The sequence below is a fragment of the Coregonus lavaretus genome (assembly GCF_964263955.1).
Source record: "Coregonus lavaretus genome assembly, chromosome: 33".
Lineage (NCBI taxonomy): Eukaryota > Metazoa > Chordata > Actinopteri > Salmoniformes > Salmonidae > Coregonus > Coregonus lavaretus.
Genome location: NC_140020.1, coordinates 18,557,362 through 18,584,563, shown reverse-complemented (window position 1 = coordinate 18,584,563; position 27,202 = coordinate 18,557,362). Strand labels below are relative to the sequence as shown.

The following is a 27,202-nucleotide window of genomic DNA, read 5'->3' as shown; positions in this document are numbered from 1 at the left end:
ACCTTCAGCCCTAACTCTATTCCTAACTATACACTCAGCCCTAACTCTAGTTCTAACTATACCCTCAGCCCTAACTCTAGTCCTAACTATACCCTCAGCCCTAACTCTAGTCCTAACTGTACCTTCAGCCCTAACTCTATTCCTAACTATACCTTCAGCCCTACCTCTAGTCCTAACTGTACCTTCAGCCCTAACTCTAGTCATAACTATACCCTCAGCCCTAACTCTATTCCTAACTATACCTTCAGCCCTAACTCTATTCCTAACTATACACTCAGCCCTAACTCTAGTTCTAACTATACCCTCAGCCCTAACTCTAGTCCTAACTATACCCTCAGCCCTAACTCTATTCCTAACTATACCCTCAGCCCTAACTCTAGTCCTACCAATACCCTCAGCCCTAACTCTAGTCCTAACAATACCCTCAGCCCTAACTCTAGTCCTAACTATACCCTCAGCCCTAACTCTAGTTCTAACTATACCCTCAACCCTAACTCTATTCCTAACTATACCAGCCCAACTCTAGTCCTAACTATACCCTCAGCCCTAACTCTATTCCTAACTATACCCTCAGCCCTAACTCTAGTTCTAACTATACCCTCAGCCCTAACTCTAGTCTTAACTATACCCTCAGCCCTAACTCTAGTCCTAACTATACCCTCAGCCCTAACTCTAGTCCTAACTATACCCTCAGCCCTAACTCTATTCCTAACTATAACTTCAGCCCTAACTCTATTCCTAACTATACCTTCAGCCCTAACTCTATTCCTAACTATACCCTCAGCCCTAACTCTATTCCTAACTATACCCTCAGCCCTAACTCTATTCCTAACTATACCTTCAGCCCTAACTCTAGTCCTAACTATACCCTCAGCCCTAACTCTAGTTCTAACTATACCCTCAGCCCTAACTCTAGTCCTAACTATACCCTCAGCCCTAACTCTAGTTCTAACTATACCCTCAACCCTAACTCTATTCCTAACTATACCCTCAGCCCTAACTCTATTCCTAACTATACCTTCAGCCCTAACTCTATTCCTAACTATACCTTCAGCCCTAACTCTAGTCATAACTATACCCTCAGCCCTAACTCTATTCCTAACTATACCTTCAGCCCTAACTCTATTCCTAACTATACACTCAGCCCTAACTCTAGTTCTAACTATACCCTCAGCCCTAACTCTAGTCCTAACTATACCCTCAGCCCTAACCCTATTCCTAACTATACCCTCAGCCCTAACTCTAGTCCTACCAATACCCTCAGCCCTAACTCTAGTCCTAACAATACCCTCAGCCCTAACTCTAGTCCTAACTATACCCTCAGCCCTAACTCTAGTTCTAACTATACCCTCAACCCTAACTCTATTCCTAACTATACCAGCCCAACTCTAGTCCTAACTATACCCTCAGCCCTAACTCTATTCCTAACTATACCCTCAGCCCTAACTCTAGTTCTAACTATACCCTCAGCCCTAACTCTAGTCCTAACTATACCCTCAGCCCTAACTCTAGTCCTAACTATACCCTCAGCCCTAACTCTAGTCCTAACTATACCCTCAGCCCTAACTCTATTCCTAACTATACCTTCAGCCCTAACTCTATTCCTAACTATACCCTCAGCCCTAACTCTATTCCTAACTATATCTTCAGCCCTAACTCTAGTCCTAACTGTATCTTCAGCCCTAACTCTATTCCTAACTATACCCTCAGCCCTAACTCTATTCCTAACTATACCTTCAGCCCTAACTCTATTCCTAACTATACCCTCAGCCCTAACTCTATTCCTAACTATAACTTCAGCCCTAACTCTATTCCTAACTATACCTTCAGCCCTAACTCTAGTTCTAACTATACCCTCAGCCCTAACTCTAGTCCTAACTGTACCTTCAGCCCTAACTCTATTCCTAACTATACCTTCAGCCCTAACTCTATTCCTAACTATACCCTCAGCCCTAACTCTATTCCTAACTATACCTTCAGCCCTAACTCTATTCCTAACTATACCTTCAGCCCTAACTCTAGTCCTAACTATACCCTCAGCCCTAACTCTAGTCCTAACTGTACCTTCAGCCCTAACTCTATTCCTAACTATACCTTCAGCCCTAACTCTAGTCCTAACTGTACCTTCAGCCCTAACTCTAGTCATAACTATACCCTCAGCCCTAACTCTATTCCTAACTATACCTTCAGCCCTAACTCTATTCCTAACTATACACTCAGCCCTAACTCTAGTTCTAACTATACCCTCAGCCCTAACTCTAGTCCTAACTATACCCTCAGCCCTAACTCTATTCCTAACTATACCCTCAGCCCTAACTCTAGTCCTACCAATACCCTCAGCCCTAACTCTAGTCCTAATAATACCCTCAGCCCTAACTCTAGTCCTAACTATACCCTCAGCCCTAACTCTAGTCCTAACTGTACCTTCAGCCCTAACTCTAGTCATAACTATACCCTCAGCCCTAACTCTAGTTCTAACTATACCCTCAGCCCTAACTCTAGTCCTAACTATACCCTCAGCCCTAACTCTATTCCTAACTATACCCTCAGCCCTAACTCTAGTCCTACCAATACCCTCAGCCCTAACTCTAGTCCTAACAATACCCTCAGCCCTAACTCTAGTCCTAACTATACCCTCAGCCCTAACTCTATTCCTAACTATACCCTCAGCCCTAACTCTAGTTCTAACTATACCCTCAGCCCTAACTCTAGTCCTAACTATACCCTCAGCCCTAACTCTAGTCCTAACTATACCCTCAGCCCTAACTCTAGTCCTAACTGTACCTTCAGCCCTAACTCTAGTCATAACTATACCCTCAGCCCTAACTCTATTCCTAACTATACCTTCAGCCCTAACTCTATTCCTAACTATACACTCAGCCCTAACTCTAGTTCTAACTATACCCTCAGCCCTAACTCTAGTCCTAACTATACCCTCAGCCCTAACTCTATTCCTAACTATATCCTCAGCCCTAACTCTAGTCCTACCAATACCCTCAGCCCTAACTCTAGTCCTAACAATACCCTCAGCCCTAACTCTAGTCCTAACTATACCCTCAGCCCTAACTCTAGTTCTAACTATACCCTCAACCCTAACTCTATTCCTAACTATACCAGCCCAACTCTAGTCCTAACTATACCCTCAGCCCTAACTCTATTCCTAACTATACCCTCAGCCCTAACTCTAGTTCTAACTATACCCTCAGCCCTAACTCTAGTCCTAACTATACCCTCAGCCCTAACTCTAGTCCTAACTATACCCTCAGCCCTAACTCTAGTCCTAACTATACCCTCAGCCCTAACTCTATTCCTAACTATAACTTCAGCCCTAACTCTATTCCTAACTATACCTTCAGCCCTAACTCTATTCCTAACTATACCCTCAGCCCTAACTCTATTCCTAACTATACCTTCAGCCCTAACTCTAGTCCTAACTGTATCTTCAGTCCTAACTCTATTCCTAACTATACCCTCAGCCCTAACTCTATTCCTAACTATACCTTCAGCCCTAACTCTAGTCCTAACTGTACCTTCAGCCCTAACTCTAGTCCTAACTATACCCTCAGCCCTAACTCTAGTCCTAACTGTACCTTCAGCCCTAACTCTAGTCCTAACTATACCCTCAGCCCTAACTCTATTCCTAACTATACCTTCAGCCCTAACTATACCCTCAACCCTAACTCTATTCCTAACTATACCCTCAACCCTAACTCTATTCCTAACTATACCCTCAGCCCTAACTCTATTCCTAACTATACCCTCAGCCCTAACTCTATTCCTAACTATACCTTCAGCCCTAACTCTAGTCCTAACTATACCCTCAGCCCTAACTCTAGTTCTAACTATACCCTCAGCCCTAACTCTAGTCCTAACTATACCCTCAGCCCTAACTCTAGTTCTAACTATACCCTCAACCCTAACTCTATTCCTAACTATACCCTCAACCCTAACTCTATTCCTAACTATACCCTCAGCCCTAACTCTATTCCTAACTATACCCTCAGCCCTAACTCTATTCCTAACTATACCCTCAGCCCTAACTCTATTCCTAACTATACCCTCAGCCCAACTCTAGTCCTAACTATACCCTCAGCCCTAACTCTATTCCTAACTATACCTTCAGCCCTAACTCTAGTCCTAACTATACCCTCAGCCCTAACTCTAGTCCTAACTATACCCTCAGCCCTAACTCTATTCCTAACTATACCTTCAGCCCTAACTCTAGTCCTAACTATACCCTCAGCCCTAACTCTATTCCTAACTATAACTTCAGCCCTAACTCTAGTTCTAACTATAACTTCAGCCCTAACTCTATTCCTAACTATACCCTCAGCCCTAACTCTATTCCTAACTGTACCTTCAGCCCTAACTCTAGTCCTAACTATACATTCAGCCCTAACTCTAGTCCTAACTATACCCTCAGCCCTAACTCTATTCCTAACTATACCCTCAGCCCTAACTCTATTCCTAACTATACCCTCAGCCCTAACTCTATTCCTAACTATACCTTCAGCCCTAACTCTAGTCCTAACTATACCCTCAGCCCTAACTCTATTCCTAACTATACCCTCAGCCCTAACTCTAGTCCTAACTATACCCTCAGCCCTAACTCTATTCCTAACTATAACTTCAGCCCTAACTGTACCTTCAGCCCTAACTCTAGTCCTAACTATACCCTCAGCCCCATTCTAGTCCTAACTACACCCACCCCTATAAACCCCAGCTCCACCCCTATAAACCCAGCTCCACCATTATAACCCCAGCTCCACCCCTATAAACCCAGTTCCACCCCTATACCTCTGCTCCACCCCTATAACCCCAGCTCCACCCCTATAACCCCAGCTCCACCCCTATAAACCCAGCTTCCATATAGGCCATGTAAGGATCTCCACAGACATTTAAGCGTCTCTCTAACTCTCTCAGCCTCATCATCCCTCATTTACCACTCACTCCTCTCTCCCTAATCTTTCCTCTAACACTGCCCCTTTCATTCTCTCCTCTGTCAGACTCATTCTTCCCCTATTTCTTTCTACCTCTCTCTCTCTGACTCCCCCTCTCTCTCCCTCTCCCTCTAAATATCTCAGCGTGGACACCCAGCAGGTAGCTAACACCATCCGCAGCTCACTACCGGGTGCATGCCAACCCCCCACTGGCGCCCGGCCAAACTGGCACCGCCAGATAGGATTGGAGACAGGCATGTTTCCGTGGCGGTACCGAGCCTGGATGGCGCGCTATCGTTCTGAGCTCACCGATTATGGCAGCCTCCCTAAGATGCCTGGTCGCTAGGGAGACCAGAGCTACAGTTGGCAGCGTTAACACTTATTGTCACAGCGAGGTGGGAGGAAGGTCTGTGTGTGTGTTTGCATGCATGTGTTTGCATGCGTGTGTGTGTAAGTGTTTGAAAATACAGGGCTGTAGCTAAGATAATGCAGTGGCAGGTGGCATTTATTTCTCCCACTCAGCTCTGGAAAATGGATCAGAGCAAGAGCTTGAGACAAAAGGCTTTTGTGGAACAAAACAAGGTAAGCAGGCCTGGTGGCCAACAGGCTGAGACATTGGCAGGACATTAAATCCCAATCACCATTTGTAGTCCATTTCTGGGCAACAAAGGATGTGTGAAGAGTGAAATATCCCATTTAGCGTTAAGAGCCTGTAATATGCCAAAGGAAACTCCAGCAGCACACGTCTAAAGCACCCTGTGTATTTAAGGACCCCATAAACACACACAGCCTTGGATGCAGTTAGGAGGAAAAAAAGTATGTGGAGGTGTAACTGAGATTTCAAGATCAAGATCTGCAGGGAAAGACATTTACACAATGGGGGAAATTCAGTCCTGAGTTACGCTCGTGTAAATCATAGGCAAAATTGCCTCGGGCCCCCAATATTCAGAACAGGTCAATTTGTCCCCCCCCCCCAAATATAGCATATGAACACATAATAAGCAATGGTAAAAACATGTTTTGCAGGATATTAGCTTTAACAGTTGACTTTGGGCACAAAAAAACGGTCCAACTCCTCCTCTTTCTCAATTTTATAACAGAAATGGGGTGTTTTTGGTGGTCATCGATGTCTTTCTGGTCATGCACACCGCGACCGACGTAGCTAGTTCGTTAGCTAAGCTAGCCACTTGTAGCTAGCCAGTAACTCCTCCAGTATGTGTTGACGTCATTTCACAGGATTTGTTTTTGGACGGAAGCTGCAGAGATCGTTTTATTTAAGCATTAAATTACCTCTTATGATGGTGCATTGATCTATTACACACTTTAAAGATGTTATTTTTTGCGCTTTTGGCCATAGTCTACCTTTAAAACCGTTTCCTGCAGTCAAATGACCTAGTGGCCTCATGGATGGAATGTTATTAATATTTTTCATAATTTCATAATTAATAAACATTTGTAAAAAAAATTGTTGTCAAATGGTTTTGCTATATTTCAGTCTACTGTGATGTATATAAAGTGTAATAATTGGGTTGCAAACTTAAAATGTATTACATTTCGACTCTATATCTGACATGGTACATGTCTCTTCTTTTTTTTTAAGCCCATAACCATGTGTGTGAGGTGTATATTTTTGTTTCAAAGTAGATTTGTTTAAGACTACTAAAAAACACTATGTGTGACCCTGATTTAGCCCACTGCAGTAAAAGGTTAAAGTAACTGTCCAGTGTTTCCAGATTTCTATGAAATATGACCTATAATTAATTACAATATGAGTGAAATAGTTTTCCTTTCAAAACATGGTCATTAACTATGTTAAAAAGCTGCTTTTCTGTGTTGGAATGGTGTGGGTGTACCCCAACAACTGAATGGTGTGTGCGTATACCGGTCATTAAAGATATTCATGCGAGTAGACCGCTGATTGGCCAGCTCATCCTCTATGAGGAAATAGCAAGCATTTTTTAAACGGTCTGTTTGAGATACAAGTTTGAGGTGGGGTTTTTGAAGTGCTTTGGCCACATATACGAGTATAGGATGAGTCAACAACATTAATTGTACTGTGTTTTCAAAATATCCCTCCATATAACCCTCAAAATACCCCTCAAGAAAGGCATAATTAGTCATAACAAACTGTGTAGAATTGCAGGAAATGAGTTTTGAAATGTCAACAAAAGAAATATGGGGAGTACCACCCGTCTACTGTTCGTCCCCCCCAATATCTACACCACTATTTCGCCCTTGGTGAAAATGGAACTTTGTTTCCTTTTTCATGCACTTTTCTCTCTACACGTATTCTGAGCTTGAACTTAAGCATGGGGGAAATGCCAGTGCCAGCAAGGTACACGTTTAGGATGGAGATCAAATAAATTGAGGTGTGGTGGAGGTGTGTCTACAGATATGCCATATTCTGACCTTGACTTAATTCCCTAATAAATCCACCACCTTTATGAGCGAGGAAACAATGAATAAGGTTGAGCGAACCTGCCTATTTTTTCAGATAGAAATAACAGCATTCTCCATGCACTGTAATGTATACATTGATATGATAACAGCTATTGATAAGAGCTAGGTACAATCCCCTTACCGTTTGGGTAAGGGGATTGTAAATAATCTATATGCTAAATTAGAATTGTTTTAGAAACCGGTCATATGGCAGGGAACTGAAAAGCATATCAACATGACAGGTAGGCCTATTTATGCCCATTTTCCACAGTGAAGTATGAAATGCTGTTCCATTATGCAGAATTTTAATTGTATGGTATTATAATTTGCAGGGATTAAATTTGGAGACGCAAGCCATATGGGATGACATGGCAAAGAGTCACTCCAAATGTAACCTTTGTGCTCTCTAGAATGTTTTAATAATATACTCCGACTTTTTCTGTTTTCTTCAATTTATATGCTATAGCCTACGTTAAATATTATTAGCCACTATCTGTAGCGACCGTAAGTAGCCTAATAACCAAGTATATTTAACTAGTCATTTAGTGTTCTTTGCCTTCCCTACATTTTTATCATTCCATTAAATCAATTGATTTAGCCTACCTTTATTTATTTCCTCTGTAAACGTGGTCATGGCTGAGGGTCAAGTAATAGGTGATACTATTTAATGAAGGTCAAATAGAAATTATAGTAAAAAATAAAGGCTTATTAAATCATTATGGATTTAGGGTATATTTAGGTAACACTTACATGTGCAATTACACTGTAACAAGTATTGTAGTTAACTGTAACAACCAATAGTTACACTAACAACATGTAACTATTAGTAATTGTGGTCTGTAATTACAATGGTGTAACAATGAATGCTTGTTACCATACTTGTTAAAAATGGGCAGGTTTCCACTAAATTCACAAACGTATTGTTTTGTCTCTTCTCAGCTGCATCCGATTCAGTAACAACTGTCACAAAGGTTGTGACCCCTTGTGGATGCGCTGGGTGTCCGAGAGATTATGCTCAATAGGCTCTAATTACTTACCCATGAATGTGCACTGTTGAAAATATATCTCCACTCAACGTTATTGCTAGCACTTGCCATCAAAATAAAGTGTACCATCTGGGTTAACTTGGTCATGTGGAAAAATACACTATTTTAAAGCATTGTACATTACTAGGTGTTACACTGGATTTTACACAGTTTATCTTGAGGAGTACTTACTTGTAATGAATGTGTACTTATACAGTACACTACCCATCCTGACAACCTGGCCCTCATTTTAACGTTTCTGGAAGTTACACTTCATTTCTGTACCTTATTGCTTATTGTGAAATGAAGTAAATATTGAGTTGACATCATTTAACAAAGGACATCAATAAGGGATCATACCTTTCACCTGGATTCACCTGGTCAGTCTGTAATGGAAAGAGCAGGTGTTCTTAATGTTTTGTACACTCAGTGTATAGTACATGTATAGCTCCAGGCTATTTGCGTTACGTCCTGGCACATATAATCATCATGTTAAAGACCTACTGTACCATACACACATGCTAGAATCAGTTAACTATCACATCTTCTCTGTGTGAAGATACACTACATGACCAAAAGTATGTGGACACCTGCTCGTCGAACATCTCATTCCAAAATCATGGGCATTAATATGGAGTTGGTCCCCCATTTGCTGCTATAACAGCCTCTACTCTTCTGGGAAGGCTTTCCACTGGATGTTGGAACATTGCTGCGGGGAAATGCTTCTATTCAGCCACAAGAGCATTAGTGAGGTCAGGCACTGATATTGGGCGATTAGGCCTGGCTCGCAGTCGTCGTTCCAATTAATCCCAAAGGTGTTCGATGGGGTTGAGGTTGAAAGTCTCTGAGTTCTTCCACACCGATCTCAACAAACCATTTCTGTATGACCTCGCTTTGTGCACCTAGGCAGAGTTGCAAAGAAAAAGCCATATCTCAGACTGGCCAATACAAAGAAAAGATTAAGATGGGCAAAAGAACACAGACACTGGACTTTTTCTTTGCAACTCTGCCTAGGTCAGCATCCCGGAGTCGCCTCTTCACTGTTGACGTTGAGACTGGTGTTTTGCGGGTACTATTTAATGAAGCTGCCATTTGAGGACCTGTGAGGCGTCTGTTTCTCAAACTAGACACTCTAATGTATTTGTCCTCTTGCTCAGTTGTGCACAGAGGCCTCCCACTCCTCCTTCTATTCTGGTTAGAGCCAGTTTGACCTGTTCTGTGAAGGGAGTAGTACACAGCGTTGTACGAGATCTTCCGTTTTTTGGCAATTTCACGCATGGAATAGCCTTCATTTCTCAGAACAAGAATAGACTGACGAGTTTCAGAAGAAAGTTATTTGTTTCTGGCCATTTTGATCCTGTAATCGAACCCACAATTGCTGATGCTCCAGATACTCAACTAGTCTCAAGAAGGCCAGTTTTATTGCTTCTTTAATCAGCACAACAGTTTTCAGCAGTGTTAACATAATTGCAAAAGGGTTTTCTAATGATCAATTAGCCTTTTAAAATGATAAACTTGGATTAGCAAACACAACGTGCCATTGGAACACAGGACTGATGGTTGCTGATAATGGGCCTCTGTACGCCTATGTAGATATTCCATTAAAAAATAAGCCGTTTCCAGCTATAATAGCCATTTACAACATTAACAATGTCTACACTGCATTTCTGATCAATTTGATGTTATTTTAATGGACCAAAAATGTGCTTTTCTTTCGAAAACAAGGACATTTCTAAGTGACCCCAAACTTTTGAACGGTAGTGTATATACAGTGGGGGAAAAAAGTATTTAGTCAGCGACCAATTGTGCAAGTTCTCCCACTTAAAAAGATGAGAGAGGCCTGTAATTTTCATCATAGGTACACATCAACTATGACAGACAAAATGAGGAAAAAAATCCAGAAAATCACATTGTAGGATTTTTTATGAATTTATTTGCAAATTATGGTGGAAAATAAGTATTTGGTCAATAACAAAAGTTTCTCAATACTTTGTTATATACCCTTTGTTGGCAATGACACAGGTCAAACATTTTCTGTAGGTCTTCACAAGGTTTCCACACACTGTTGCTGGTATTTTGGCCCATTCCTCCATGCAGATCTCCTCTAGAGCAGTGATGTTTTGGGGCTGTCGCTGGGCAACACAGACTTTCAACTCCCTCCAAAGATTTTCTATGGGGTTGAGATCTGGAGACTGGCTAGGCCACTCCAGGACCTTGAAATGCTTCTTACGAAGCCACTCCTTCGTTGCCCGGGCGGTGTGTTTGGGATCATTGTCATGCTGAAAGACCCAGCCACATTTCATCTTCAATGCCCTTGCTGATGGAAGGAGGTTTTCACTCAAAATCTCACGATACATGGCCCCATTCATTCTTTCCTTTACACGGATCAGTCGTCCTGGTCCCTTTGCAGAAAAACAGCCCCAAAGCATGATGTTTCCACCCCCATGCTTCACAGTAGGTATGGTGTTCTTTGTCCTCCAAACACAACGAGTTGAGTTTTTACCAAAAAGTTCTATTTTGGTTTCATCTGACCATATGACATTCTCCCAATCCTCTTCTGGATCATCCAAATGCACTCTAGCAAACTTCAGACGGGCCTGGACATGTACTGGCTTAAGCAGGGGGACACGTCTGGCACTGCAGGATTTGAGTCCCTGGCGGCGTAGTGTGTTACTGATGGTAGGCTTTGTTACTTTGGTCCCAGCTCTCTGCAGGTCATTCACTAGGTCCCCCCGTGTGGTTCTGGGATTTTTGCTCACCGTTCTTGTGATCATTTTGACCCCACGGGGTGAGATCTTGCGTGGAGCCCCAGATCGAGGGAGATTATCAGTGGTCTTGTATGTCTTCCATTTCCTAATAATTGCTCCCACAGTTGATTTCTTCAAACCAAGCTGCTTACCTATTGCAGATTCAGTCTTCCCAGCCTGGTGCAGGTCTACAATTTTGTTTCTGGTGTCCTTTGACAGCTCTTTGGTCTTGGCCATAGTGGAGTTTGGAGTGTGACTGTTTGAGGTTGTGGACAGGTGTCTTTTATACTGATAACAAGTTCAAACAGGTGCCATTAATACAGGTAACGAGTGGAGGACAGAGGAGCCTCTTAAAGAAGAAGTTACAGGTCAGTGAGAGCCAGAATCTTGCTTGTTTGTAGGTGACCAAATACTTATTTTCCACCATAATTTGCAAATAAATTCATAAAAAATCCTACAATGTGATTTTCTGGAAAAAAAATTCTCAATTTGTCTGTCATAGTTGACGTGTACCTATGATGAAAATTACAGGCCTCTCTCATCTTTTTAAGTGGGAGAACTTGCACAGTTGGTGGCTGACTAAATACTTTTTTCCCCCACTGTACATATCCTTTTTTAAATATATTTCCCTTTATTACTTTCCAACCCCACCACCCCTTCCCTAATTGGAGTAAACTAGTGAACCTCCCCAAACTGTTGCCACAAAGTTGGAAGCACAGAATCATCTAGAATGTCATTGTATGCTGTAGCGTTAATATTTCCCTTCCCTGGAACTAAGGGGCCTAGACCGAACCAAGAAAAACAGCCCCAGACCATTATTCCTCCTCCACCAAACTTTACAGTTGGCACTATGCATCGGGCAGGTAGTGTCCTCCTGGCATCCGCCAAACCCAGATTCGTCTGTCGAACTGCCAGATGGTGACGCGTGATTCATCACTCCAGAGAACGCGTTTCCACTGCTCCAGAGTCCAATGGCGGCGAGCTTTACACCACTCCAGCCAACACTTGGCATTGCACATGATGATCTTAGGCTTGCGTGCGGCTGCTCGGCCATGGAAACCCCTTTCATTAAGCTCCCGACAAACAGTTATTGTGCTGACATTGCTTCCAGAGGCAGTTTGGAACTCAGTGGTGAGTGTTGCAACCGAGGACAGACGATTTTTACGCGCTACAGCACTTGGTGGTCCTGTTCTGTGAGCTTGTGTGGCCTACCACTTCGCGGCTGAGCGTTTCCACTTCGCAATAACAGCACTTACAGTTGACCGGGGCAGCTTTAGCAGGGCAGAAATTTGACGAACTGACTTGTTGGAAAGGTGGCATCCTGTGACGGTGCCACGTTGAAAGTCTCTGAGCTCTTCAGTAAGGCCATTCTACTGCCGGTGTTTGTCTATGGAGATTGCATGGCTGTGTGCTCGATTTTATACATCTGTCAGCAACGGGTGTGGCTGAAATAGCCAAATCCACTAATTTGAAGGGGTGTCCACATACTTTTGTATATATATAGTGTACATGTCAGTCTGGCAGCAGATGGCTCATAGTTAATCTGAGAGACAAAGGAAACCATACAGGAGAAGAATGACATGTTTATCTCTCATTTCTAATCTGTGTCTAAGCAGTGAGTCATGGTAGGTCTAGGAGACAAGGCTTTAGCAGTGGATGGAAGCAAATGGGACTTGACATTCATCCACTCTCCAATTCAGTCAGGCCAGTACCCCAGTAAGGAAGGTATTTTTTTTTTTTACCTTTATTTAACCAGGTAAGCCAGTTGAGAACAAGTTCTCATTTACAACTGCGACCTGGCCAAGATAAAGCAAAGAAGTGCGATAAAAACAACAACACAGAGTTACATATGGGGTAAAACAAAACATAAAGTCAAAAATACAACAGAAAATATATATACAGTGTGTGCAAATGTAGCAAGTTATGGAGGTAAGGCAATAAATAGGCTATAGTGCAAAATAATTACAATTAGTATTAACAATGGAATAATAGATGTGCAAGAGATGATGTGCAAATAGAGATACTGGGGTGCAAATGAGCAAAATAAATAACAATATGCGGATGAGGTAGTTGGGTGGGCTAATTTCAGATGGGCTGTGTACAGGTGCAGTGATCGGTAAGGTGCTCTGACAACTGATGCTTAAAGTTAGTGAGGGAGATAAGAGTCTCCAGCTTCAGAGATTTTTGCAATTCGTTCCAGTCATTGGCAGCAGAGAACTGGAAGGAATGGCGGCCAAAGGAGGTGTTGGCTTTGGGGATGACCAGTGAGATATACCTGCTGGAGCGCATACTACGGGTAAGTGTTGCTATGGTGACCAATGAGCTAAGATAAGGCGGGGATTTGCCTAGCAGTGATTTATAGATGGCCTGGAGCCAGTGGGTTTGACGACGAATATGTAGTGAGGACCAGCCAACAAGAGCGTACAGGTCACAGTGGTGGGTAGTATATGGGGCTTAGGTGACAAAACGAATGGCACTGTGATAGACTACATCCAATTTGCTGAGTAGAGTGTTGGAGGCTATTTTGTAAATGACATCGCCGAAGTCAAGGATCGGTAGGATAGTCAGTTTTACGAGGGCATGTTTGGCAGCATGAGTGAAGGAGGCTTTGTTGCGAAATAGGAAGCCGATTCTAGATTTAACTTTGGATTGGAGATTCTTAATGTGAGTCTGGAAGGAGAGTTTACAGTCTAACCAGACACCTAGGTATTTGTAGTTGTCCACATACTCTAGGTCAGACCCGTCGAGAGTAGTGATTCTAGTCGGGTGGGCGGGTGCCAGCAGCGTTCGATTGAAGAGCATGCATTTAGTTTTACTAGTGTTTAAGAGCAGTTGGAGGCTACTGAAGGAGTGTTGTATAGCATTGAAGCTCGTTTGGAGGTTTGTTAACACAGTGTCCAATGAAGGGCCAGATGTATACAAAATGGTGTCGTCTGCTTCAATGGAAGAGATGGAAAATTCAGTTTTATGCGTCTGAACTCGGTCTTTTATCTTTGTGTTGGCTGAGTCCACACTAGCCTTAATCAGCTGACACACACATACATCTCATCAGCTGAGAGTGACGTGCTGTGAACAAAGGTCATACCTCTCCTCTAAACCCCATCCATAATTTACTCCTCCATCCAATCATTCGCTCACTCCTTCATTAGCTGGGGGCTCCTGGTCAGGGGTCATCCTACCCCCAGGGGGACTAGCATGCACCCCCGGCCCCACCTGGGACCCCCATGTGGGGGTAGACGAAGACAGGGGCTCCCCTGGGAGATCCAGGGGGCTTGGGTCTCCTCAACAGCTCTCTCTGTCTACTGAACACAGAGGCGAGGAAGGCAGACGGTAAGGCTGGATATTAACTCCTCATATGAACACACACAGGTTCCTTGATCACATTCCAAACCATGGAGCTACTCCATACTGAAGCATTAGCTACTACTGTATCTACCCACTCTATTGACTATGAACGACCTCCTGTATCTCTGTGGGTGTGAAACCCACACACATAGGGAAGAGTGGGGTAAGTTGAGCCATTTTATACATTCAGCATCACTCCGTCAAGGGAAATATAGTATTCTTTCTAACAAAGATATCTACATATATTTCAGGATGTTGTGTATCCCTGGAAATAATCTGAATTCATGTAAACATGACAGTTTTGAAAACATAGCTTGTCTAAAAAAGTTGTCTCCTGGAACAACTTTCCTCCGGGTATGGGGTAAGTTGAGCTGCAGGACAGGGTAAGTTAAGTCACCTACACATTTCTGTACTGAATGAAACAGTACCACTACCTTTTTAAAACATGTCTATCTTTATTTTCTAAACACAATTCAACACAATCACGATAGATTTTTTGTCTTTAAATCATTTTAACACAGGCTTAACACCTAACAAACACTTTTAACATAGGCCAGGCCCTGTTGTTACCTCATTTCCAGCTAAAATGCCTTGCATTACAGCTGGGAAGAAAACACTTCAATTTGCTCAACTTGCCATTGGCTCAACTGTTGGCTCAACTTACCCCAAGGCAAACATTTTGACTATATTAGCCCACACAGCTATAAGGATGCACTTTCATGCTAGGTTTAGGACCTAATATTGACGCTTATAGAGACCCCAACTGATGTATATAAACAACAATCTTAAAATGATCTACTTTGGTTTAGATACAAGCGTCATGCAATTCATTTGACTTGGTTCAAATCTGTTTTTTGGACCTAACTTTTTCCATGTGGTTTCTTACTTTACAGACTCCATGAAATGACAACCTCTTCCTAAATATTTGGTCAAATTATACATTTTGTGTATGGTTTCCTCGAAACAAGTGTGGATCAACTTAACCCTTTGGCTCAACTTACCCCTCTCTCCCCTATGGCTTAATCTACATCCTGGGTCAGAGGAAGTGGCAGAATCTCCAAAATGGCATCCCTGTCATCCTCTAACTCAGGCGGTGGCTGCTGTGTTTGTTCCAGCGGTCCTGTGCTGTGTTATGTTACCAAATGGCTAAATGCATAATTCAGACTAATTCATTTGCATGTCAGACAGAGTGCTCATTTGGAATGCAAATACCTGCGCGCCCTGGTTAACCCAGAAACGTGAAAGGCAGCGATAAGCAGCCTAACATGACTTTCTATTGCAGCCATTTCAGGAAGGCAGGAAAAAGAAGAAAAAAAGAGAGGGAGAGAATGAAACTAAACACAGAAACCTGGCACAGCATGTTAAAGAGCTAGAGCAGGATTAGAAAGAGAGAGACGACAGGAGAGACACAATACACACACAAATGCCTTTGTGCTCAGAGAAGAGAGGGGAGAAAACCCCAGCCCCTAATTCCACACAAACACACACACACACACAGCTAAATACAAAAAATTATAGCGATTTTCTACAACAAAGAAACGTATAGGCCTAAAATAAAGGCCTGATCAGCAGGTGCACAATACAGGAACACACACACTACCTCAGGAACACACACACTACCTCAGGAACACACACACTACCTCAGGAACACACACACTACCTCAGGAACACACACACTACCTCAGGAACACACACACACTACCTCAGGAACACACACACTACCTCAGGAACACACACACTACCTCAGGAACACACACACTACCTCAGGAACACACACACTACCTCAGGAACACACACACACTACCTCAGGAACACACACACTACCTCAGGAACACACACACTACCTCAGGAACACACACACTACCTCATGAACACACACACACTACCTCATGAACACACACACACTACCTCATGAACACACACACTACCTCAGGACAATGAACGTATGAGCGGAGGGGGAGGGAGAGAGAGAAAAGGAGGATGTCTTGCCTTCCTCTGTAGCCCATCAGCCCCAGCCTCAGAGGTCATTTCCTGCAGTGCTGTGCCTCACACAGAGAGCAATACTCCCCACGTGAACAATACAATCAAGTCAGCCAGTGGAGCACCACGTTCAATACCCTGACATCAAATTAACCAGAAGCTTCCCAATCCTCCAACTCTGCTGGCCAATGCTGAATGGAGAACGGAACAGACAGTGGCTGAAACGGCTTCATTCTCCCCCGTTACAAATGGCTGTGAAAGACAATACTTTGTCACTAAGCAGTTGAGCAGAAAGAAAACATCTATTCTATGTCAACGTGTTCCTTCCTGGCTGAGATTGTCAGAATGGGGATGGGATGGGGGACATTCACAATGCTCTATAATTGCCTAATTTCACAATGTGAAACATTTGATTCCACCATTGACAGTCAGGACTAGAGTCGACACTATGTAGTAGATGGATGGAAAAGGAGAACACTCTCTCTTATGAGTCAGTCAGCTCATTGAGTTCATAGTGGTAGTGCTTGTATGTATGAACTGTATGCGTGTGTCTTTCTGCATGCATGTGTCTTTGTGCATATGGTGTGTGTGTGTGCTGTTGGCACAGAGAGTGACATCACTGGAGGAAGGTGGCATGGCTCCCTCCCTGGCAGAGCAGGCCCACTGTCCATAATGATGTTTAGGGAAATGTGGGCGGGCAGGCTAAAAATCTCATATATACCACTTGTTTAGGTCTCCTGTGAGTACCATCAGAAAGCAAATCCAAATGGGAAAGTCTGCTTGTGAGACTAGAGCAAAAGAGCGGGCGGAAGGAAATCAGATGGGCTGCGTCACTCCTTTACTAAACTAAAGGCAGGAGATGGGAACTATAATATATATATTACAGGCTGTAAGTGGACAGAAGGACAGGAGAATGAGTGACACCAGTGAGGTAGCATGGCTGTTCACACCCTGAGATGAGATGATGAGATGGGGACAGACCATCACAGCTTCACCGCCATCATAGAAGAGGAGAGACAGATGTGAGGTGTGTGTGTGTGTGTGTGTGTGTGTGTGTGTGTGTGTGTGTGTGTGTGTGAGGTTTTTAGGCTATATCTTAGAATGCCCATTGAGAGAACCAAGTTGTCAATGGGATATTATGTATAATAAATACCTGTGTAATAATCATGAAGTAATACCTGTGTTATTATACAACCAACTATCCAAGACTCTGAATGACCAACAGAGTGACAGAGGGAGAGAAAGAGAGAAATCATTGGACAAGAGGCCAGGTTCAGCCTGTAGGTCAACAGGAAGGATCAAAATGACAGATCCATCTTTCCAAGACGGACAGACAAGCTGACAGAAAGACAGACATCATCTACAGTAACCCCAGCAATCACAACAGTCATGTATATTAGAATCTTCCAACTCTTCCCATACGAGTGAGTGTGATCCAACGTTGTCCCCCGACACCCACAACAACACCCTTATTTACTCAACCTCTGTCCTCTCAACATTCCAAGTCGTTATGTCTGAAGGACAGAGAGAGGAGTGGAAAGGAGCGGAGGGTAAGAAAGTTGAGTTTGTTACTAAAGCAATTTGAAGACAGATTTGGCCGGCAGATGGTTGGCAGCACCGTGTTTGTTAAACCAACTGGTCTGGTGCATTAGGATGTCGTGGAGAAGCATGCCACACAGCTCCATCTAAAATTGCCACAGATGGGGGGGTACAGGGGAGGAAAGGGGAGGTAGAGGGGGCAGGGCCGGAGGGGGAAGAGATAATTAGCCCGACCATGGCCTCCAGTCACTCACTCATTCTACCGAGAGAGGAGAAGAAGAGGGGGAGAGAGGAGAGGAAGAGGGGGAGAGAGGAGAGGAAGAGGGGGAGAGAGGAGAGGAAGAGGGGGAGAGAGGAGAGGGGGAGAGAGGAGAGAGGAGAGGAAGAGGGGGAGAGAGGAGAGGAAGAGGGGGAGAGAGGAGAGGAAGAGGGGGAGAGAGGAGAGGAAGAGGGGGAGAGAGGAGAGGGGGAGAGAGGAGAGAGGAGAGGAAGAGGGGGAGAGAGGAGAGGAAGAGGGGGAGAGAGGAGAGAGGAGAGGAAGAGGGGGAGAGAGGAGAGGAAGACACACACACACCTCACTGCCAGAGCAGGAGATCAGCCAGGCCTCGGGAGTCAGTAACATTGTGCTACAGTTTACTGCCCTTATCTCCCCCACAGTGTCATATACTGTATACACTGAGTGTACAAAACATTAGGAACACCTGATCTTTCCATGACATAGACTGACCAGGTGAAAGCTATGATCCCTTATTGATGTCACTTGTTAAATCCACTTAAATCAGTGTAGATGAAAGGGAGGAGACAGGTCAAAGAAGGATTTTTAAGCCTTGAGACAATTGAGACATGGATTGTGTATGTGTGCCATTCAGAGGGGGAATGGGCAAGACAAAATATTTAAGTGCCTTTGAACGGGGTATGGTAGTAGGTGCCAGGTGCACCAGTTTGTGTCAGAAACTGCAACGCTGCTGGGTTTTTCACACTCAACAGTTTCCCGTGTGTATCAAGAATGGTCCACCACCCAACTGACATCCAGCCAACTTGACACAACTGTGGGAAGCATTGGAGTCAACACGGGCCAGCATCCCTGTGGAACGATTTCAACACCTTGTAGAATCCAAGCCCCGACAAATTGAGGCTGTTCTGAGGGCAAAAGGGGGGGTGCAACGCAATATTAGGACGGTGTTCTTAATGTTTTGTCCACTCAGTGTATTTACTATCAGTCCTCTTTACCTTTTCTCCTAACCGTCTAGGTTTGGTTATGTCTACCATTTCCACTATATCTCCTCTCTCTCTAACAATCCTGAGGTTCAGTTGGGCCTTACATCAGTGACTGCTGTCCACAGAAACTATAAAAATCAACCCCACCATGACCTGATGGCTCTGTGTATGACACGGTGACACAGTGTCACTGCTGTCACAACCCCTGCCTGGCCCTGGCCATTAAAACTGCAGTGACACCCTGCTGTCACCTTGAATCAAGGATACCACTGGTTGTCGTGGTTCCCCCCTAAATCAGATCTGCTGTGAGGCCTGTCATCACCTTGACAATAGTCTGTCTGTGGATCTGCACCATCTTCAATAGTTCTGTTGAAAGGCTTATTGTGCATAGCACACACATGCACACACAGCTCAGTTTGCTCTCTACGCCATGCCAGATGAGCTTCTAAACAGCATAGCTATATCACTATGTCCACATCAATATCTGGCCATAAAAATCCATAACCTCACAAGAGGCCGGAAAATGATAATACAAGATAATGATAATATGGAGGTTCATGGCAAATAGCCTCTAGATAGCATGCTAGTTGCACTAGTCAACAGCATTGATGATGTGAGAGTAGAGTCATCCTAATGGTGTGATGGAGAAGGCTCTGTTTTAATGAGGTATAGCAGTGGGCAGGCAGGCAAAGCTAGCTAGCTAACGACAGTCAGCCTAATTAGTGGAGGTGGTCGGTCGTCTCGGCAGTGAGGTGAGGTAAGCAGCAGCAGAACACGTCGTCTACACCCTCTGAGGTAGAAACCTGGGTATTATTGGCCTGTAATTTACGCGCTAATAGATTGTAATACGCCGGCCATAGCGGAGTTTCTATCTCCACTCCTGAGAGAGGAGGATGAAATCACTTAAATTCCTCCGAGATGAGGAGAAGGGAAATGGAGGGAGAGAGATGATCTTCTGTCTCTGTGTCATTCAGGTGCTGTGATCTGAATGGTGAATGGGGCACAGTGCTCCCTAGTGTTGGAGAAAGGAAGGGTCACCATTTGTGTCCTCAGTGTGGAAGTGAAGCTCGGTTCAGGGATGATGATTTGGGATATGGTGGTGCCTTGAGGTGAGACCAAAGATGGTGGATAAATAAAGATAGTTCACTCAGGCCGTTTACCATTGAAAATAATTGTCAGTTCTGGTCTGCTTAATGGGGTGGCTCTCCCATAGACACCAATGTGATAGCAGCTGGGTCTGGTCTGCGTAGTTCATTGACTGTAATGTAACCAGACAAAACCATGGAGTGGGATATCTTGCTTCCTCTTCCATCTCTACTGAGACTTTGTATCTGAACTCAGTTTACTTGACATATAAGACTAGGATAGAACCACCTGATCTGGTTTTACAGTGAGTATACCAGAGGGACATACAATAATTTCAATGCAAATATTCTGTCTAAAACAGATGGTAAAAATAACATCTAGAATGTTTATTAATTTGGTCCCCATTGCAATGCGTAGGTTGCAATATAGATCAAAACAGATTTGCAGATTAAAAGGAATGGAAATAATCTGTCAGAACGCTGAGTGTGGATGTGGTGCAGGGAATCAAGCGCAGGAACAAAGGTGTTCGTCAACAGACTTTAGTAATCCAAAATAGAACTCCAAACAGGTGAAATAGCCAACCCAACCGGGAGGCAAGAACAAATTACGCACACACACAACAGTGCGTAAAAACAAGAAAAGGCGCACGCAGTGCGGACTCTCGACAACAAACAATACGAGAGAGAAAACCCATCAACAGTAACAGCTGACATAACAATCACACATAACACCTGACCCAACACACGATAACTAAATAGGAAACAAAATCAAACACTAACAAGGGACAGGTGTACAAACAGACAAAACCAAACAAACATGAAACATCGAACGGTGGCAGCTAGTACTCCGGGGACGACGACCGCCGAAGCCTGCCCGAACAAGGAGGAGGAGCAGCCTCGGCCGAAACCGTGACATAATCTATAAATGGAAGTATTTTATGTGTACCTTTTCAAGTTCAGCAAAGTATACTCTGACAAGGGGGGCTCTCGAGGGGTTTGCAAACAGATATGGAATATTAGAGTGAATGAGAAGCAATTTGCAGCAATTTAGAAATCACTGGAGACCAAAGACAGGCATATTACATCTGAAATGAAAAGAAAACATCTGCTTCAGTACCTCAGCATATTGCCTCAGCCCAGGCCATCTGATTCCAAACAGATACTAACCCCTCAACCCTAGCCTAGAACTATGTCCAGCTTGATATTTGATTTCCTACACCATCATTTACTGAAACAAACTGAGACGGCAACGACTGTTGACTTGTTATTGACAGCCATTCATCTACTGGGGGGTATAGGTCACTTCTGTTGGGCTACTTCCTAGTGGTCATTCAGTGAGTGGTCATAGCAGGGGAAGGCCAGTGGAGAGGGAGACCCCACTGAGTGAAGTGCCCCAGTGTAAACTCCTCCCTCCCTCACTCTGGATCTCCCTCTCCTCCTCCTTCCCTCCCCCTCTCGGTGCACCTCAGATGGCAACACGCCGACGCAATAAATATGAATAACCCTGGCCTAAACCCCCCAAAGTGGAGAGAGAGAGGGGGGGGGGAAGAACCACCACCACCGCACCCTCCCTGTCTCCCTCTCCCTGTTACCCAGGAAACAATGAGCAACCAACCCCACCATATTGACGTTTCGCTTTCCATTGGCCTCATGCACGTCCAACTACTGTGCCATTGCTTGTCTTAACCCCCTCCCCTTTAACCCTATCCTCTCCTCCTCCCGCCATTGCCCCCTCCGTCTCTCTCTCTCTCTCTCTCTCTCTCTCTCTCTCTCTCTCTCTAGCTGTCAGTCAGAGCGGGCTTTATTAACCCCTTGTCTGACCTCCCTTTCATTATGCTAGGGGTCAACAGCTGATTAAAACGCAGCCGAGGTTCCTCTCTACAGATGACCTACGACCCCAGCTGAACCCAGCTTCATTAGGACTGCCCGGACCAATCAGAGAGCCCGAGGGGTAGGACTGGGGGTGGGGGGGGTCTGGAACCTCCTCTGTTTCCATGGCAGCAGGACCCTGCTGCTGGGTATGTGGTGCGGAGCAGATGTCTCAGCGGGGGGGGGGGGGGGGGGGCAGACAATGGAGGAGGACAAGAGGCAGCAAGGCCAGCAGAGGGAGTGTGTGAGCGTGTCTGTATGTAGACACTTTGGCAGAGTAGTGACTGTGTAAGCAGAGGCTGCCGCTTTGTGCACATAAACACAGCCAACAATAGCAAATGCTAGAGCAAAATAAACAGGCTTTCAGGTAAATGCTGTGGCATTGTCTCAGACCCGTGACCAGGGGGGACATTAGTGGCAAATGGCCTCCTTTCAGCCGAGACAAAACACAACGAGACGAGCTCCGCTCACAGATGATATGATTGTCACGGTAGACGAGACATGAACCAGAGAATAAATTAGACCCCACTCCACAACCAACCGACGCAAATGTCCAAATTCACAGAGGGAGAAAACATACACTTACCCAGTAAATGTGTTTCATAACACCAGCAAACAGCACGGAAACTAACAAAGCAATATGAACTGTAGCAGGTCAAAATGTGCTATTAAAGGAGAGAAATGAAATGATGAGTTTCCCTTTTTATACGTCTGAAACATCTTCAGATAATCCTGTCCTTAAGGACCTACTCCAGATTGATAGATAGTAGAGGTAGACGGTGTGTGGAGGGCTGTATAGAGAATGCAGGGTGCAATATGCACAATCAGAGTTATAACCTACTAAACAGAACGTCCAAACACAGACGCTTGCAAATATATATGAAATCATCCACAATGTGCAGGCCAAAATGAGTTGTAGTAATAACAGTTGTGTTGTAAAGGAGACACTGACAGTAGCCAATATAAGGCCTCTCCTGCAGTGGCTGCTGGGCTGTGGCCCCCTAATGCATGTGTAAATGGGGCTCATTTTGGTGAGAGGCTGGGCCTTGGAGGGAGGGGTAGAGGAACGGGTGATGGGATGGAGGGACAGGGGGGAACGGAGAGAGGGTGTACCCTGGTCGGCTGTGCTATTAGCCAGCCATTAGGAGAGGAGCGGCTGCAGACTGCAGGATCTCAGCCTCCCTCCCAGTAGCTTCATCAGCTGGAGGCAGCACTCCGTGAAGGAACAAATCCAACCCCTATGCTGTACCTCCTCCTCCACCTCCTCCTTATCCGTGGGAGTGTGCTCCCTATCTCCCCATGTCGCTGAGACACCCCAACCCTAGCCTGTGAAGCAGCATGGGACGCTGTTAGCCCGATGAATAGCCCACTAGGGGTCAGGTACAATGGGAGAAAAGCGGGGACTGGAATGATGGGGTAAGCAAACAGAGAAAGTGTGTGTGTTGGCAGCAATTGAATATCTGCTTGTTTCTATTGAAGGAACATATAAAGTGTTGAAAAGTAAACTATTTAATGTTCATACATTTCAGAACTAGCCAGATATTAAATGTAGTGAATAGCTCCAAGGTTGGTATTTCAGTACTGTACATGAAATGGTTCCCAACTCAACGGTGTATGCTCTGCTCTGTTCTGTCGATGAAGAGGTGGAGAATTGCTCATCCAGACAAACCTGACGAACCTTCCCCTCGTCTCGTCTCCTCTCTGCACAAAGACAGTATGGCAAAACTTCATCTGAATACAGCAGCTCCACAATAGAACCATGAAGGCGTCCAGACACTCAAGGTCATCTCATCAACACTCTCCAATGAGAGATTAAACTGTCAATAGATACAGGGACACGTCTTTATCCATCTCTCGGTCTAACATCCTGTAGTTGACATACCTCAGCTTCCATATGGAACAAAGGAGAGAGAAGGGCCAGCGAAATGGAGAGCGAGGTGAGGGCGGAAATCAGGTCAGAGAAAGTGGTTACAGAATGAATCAAGACGAGAGCAGTAAGGTTGTAGACACCGGTGAGTGAGAGAGTGAGAGAGAGAGAGAGAGAGAGAGAGAGAGAGAGAGAGAGAGAGAGAGAGAGAGAGAGAGAGAGAGAGAGGAGACCAGCCTAGCTCCACTGTAAGATCATGTTTTCTTCCCCTCTCGGTCTGTCTCTCCATTGTTCTGGAAGCCATGCATGCAGCAGTGTTGGGGAGGGTGGGGTCTAGTGCAGTAAAGCTGCTCCACATAGCATTGCACCACAGAGATTCTGCTGTTCCTCCCCTCCTGTTCTCTCCTCTCACAGGGGGAATCAGTGGCAGCATGCCATCCCTCTCCATTATGCAGGTTGAGTAGGCTTCCTGGCTTTATGCATGTTCCCTGTAAGGTGACGGGCTTTGAACCTTGACTGATGCTCGCTGGAGAGATGGGTGTGTTGCAGCAAGCATTTCATGTGACTAGTGCAGTCGGGGGGGGAAAACGTTGTCTTTCTCAGTGTAAAGCTGGTATAATGTGTTCTGGTATGGCTACCGTATGGGATTTTATTTATTTATTTATTCGAGGGAAATAGATTTTCTTCCACATCCAGCTTTTGTTTCTATGGCTTGAACCTCTCTAGAGAACTGATTATTGAGTTGATGTGACTCCCACACACATAAACTTTACTTTACCTTCTGATAGTCGTCTTTGGAGGCCAAAGCCTGTTCAAGCTGCTCCTGTGTGTTGGTGTAAATGGCTGATCGATAGGTCGTTCCTACGTCGTTGCCCTGGCGCATTCCTGACAATGAGAGAGAGAAGACAATGTTGGGTAACTGTTAGAGAATTTACTGGACTAAAGAAAACACTTTTCACTCAATATAGAGTAAGACATAAACAAAGGACAAATCTGACAGACAGACAGACATAAAGAGAGAGACAAACACACACACACTCAAACAGACACACACACAGACAAACAAAGGGTTATATATACAGTGCATTCGGAAAGGATTCAGACCCATTGACTTTTTCCACATTTTGTTACATTACAACCTTAAAATGGATTAAATTGTTTTTTCCCCTCATCAATCTACACACAATACCCCATAATGACAACGCAAAAACAGGTTGTTTAAAACATTTTAAAAAATTCAATAAAGGAAATATCACTTTTACATAAGTATTCAGACCCTTTACTCAATACTTTGTTGACGCACGTTTGGCAGTGATTACAGCCTCGAATCTTCTTGGGTATGACGCTACAAGCTTGGCACACCTGTATTTGGGGAGTTTTTCCCATTCTTCCCTCCAGATCCTCTCAAGCTCTGTCAGGTTGGATGGGGAGCCTCGCTGCACAGCTATTTTCAGGTCTCTCCAGAGATGTTTGATCGGGTTCAAGCCCGGGCTCTGGCTGGGCCACTCAAGGACATTCAGAGACTTGTCCCGAAGACACTGCTGCGTTGTCTTGGCTGTGTGCTTAGGGTCGTTGTCCTGTTGGAAGGTGAACCTTCGCCCCAGTCTGAGGTCCTGAGCGCTCTGGAGCATGTTTTCATCAAGGATCTCTCTGTACTTTGCTCCGTTCATCGTTCCCTCGATCCTGACTAGTCTCCCAGTCCCTGCTGCTGAAAAACATTGCCACAGCATGATGCTGCCACCACCATGCTTCACCGTAGGGATGGTGCCAGGTTTCATCCAAATGTGGCGCTTGGCATTCAGGCCAAAGAGTTCAATCTTGGTTTCATCAGACGAGATAATCTTGTTTCTCATGGTCTGAGAGTCTTTAGGTGCCTTTTGGCAAACTCCAAGCGGGCTGTCATGTGCCTTTGACTGAGGAGTGGCTTCCGTCTGGCCACTCTACCATAAAGGCCTGATTGGTGGAGTGCTGCAGAGATGGTTGTCCTTCTGGAAGGTTCTCCCATCTCCACAGACGAACTCTGGAGCTCTTTCAGAGTGACCATCGGGTTCTTGGTCACCTCCCTGACCAAGGCCCTTCTCCCTCAATTGCTCAGTTGTGCCAGGCAGCTAGCTCTAGGAAGAGTCTTGGTGGTTCCAAACTTCTTCCATTTAAGAATGATGGAGGCCAGGCCTCTCCGAGTGGCGCAGCGGTCTAAGGCACTGCATCGCAGTGCTAGAAGCGTCAATACAGACCCGGGTTCGATCCCGGGCTGTATCACAACCGGCCATGATCGGGAGTCCGATAGGGTGGCGCACAATTGGCCCAGCATCGTCCGGGTTAGGGGAGGGTTTGGCCGGGGGGGCTTTACTTGGCTCATCGTGCTCTAGCAACTCCTTGTGGCAGGCCGGGCTCCTGCAGGCTGAACTCGGTCATCAGTTGAATGGTGTTTCCTCCAACACATTGGTGCGGCTGGCTTCCGGGTTAAGCGGGCGCGGTTAGGCGGGTCATGTTTCGGAGGACACATGATTCGTCCTTCGCCTCCCGAGCCCGTTGGGGAGTTGCAGCGATGAGACAAGATCGAAATTGGGGAGAAAAAGGGGGGTAAAATAAAAATGAATGATGGCGGCTACTGTGTTCTTGGGGACCTTCAATGCTGCAGAAATGTTTTGGTACCCTTCCCCAGATCTGTGCCTCGACACAATCCTGTCTCAGAGTTCTACGGACAATTCCTTCGACCTCATGGCTTGGTTTTTGCTCTGACATGCACTGTCAACTGTGGGACCTTATATAGACAGGTGTGTGCCTTTCCAAATCATGTCCAATCAATTGAATATACCACAGGTGGACTCCAATCAAGTTGTAGAAACATCTCAAGGATGATCAATGGAAAAAGGATGCACCTAAGCTCAATTTCGAGTCTCATAGCAAAGGGTCTGAATACTTATGTAAATAAGGTATTTCTGTTTTTTCTTTGTCATTATGGGGTATTGTGTGCTGATTGATGAGGATTTTTATTTATTTAATCAATTTTAGAATAAGGCTGTAACGTAACAAAATGTGGGAAAAGTCAAGGGGTCTGAATACTTTCCGAATGCACTGTATATAAAGGGGATCTAAGCTGAGATCATTTCTTCTAAATGTCTAGACTCTAGTCTGTCCATTCGCC

The 27,202-nt window shown here is 44.8% G+C and overlaps 1 protein-coding gene across 1 annotated transcript in view; it reads right to left on the bottom strand.

Annotated features, from left to right (window-relative positions):
* LOC311108261 (mitochondrial peptide methionine sulfoxide reductase-like) overlaps window positions 1-27,202 on the bottom strand; it is a 90,870-nt gene that overhangs the window by 3,408 nt on the left and 60,260 nt on the right. Inside the window, exon 5 of the mRNA XM_084150884.1 lies at window positions 24,833-24,939. Coding sequence (XP_084007010.1) covers window positions 24,833-24,939 — 107 coding nt within the window. The remainder of the gene's footprint in view (window positions 1-24,832; window positions 24,940-27,202) is intronic.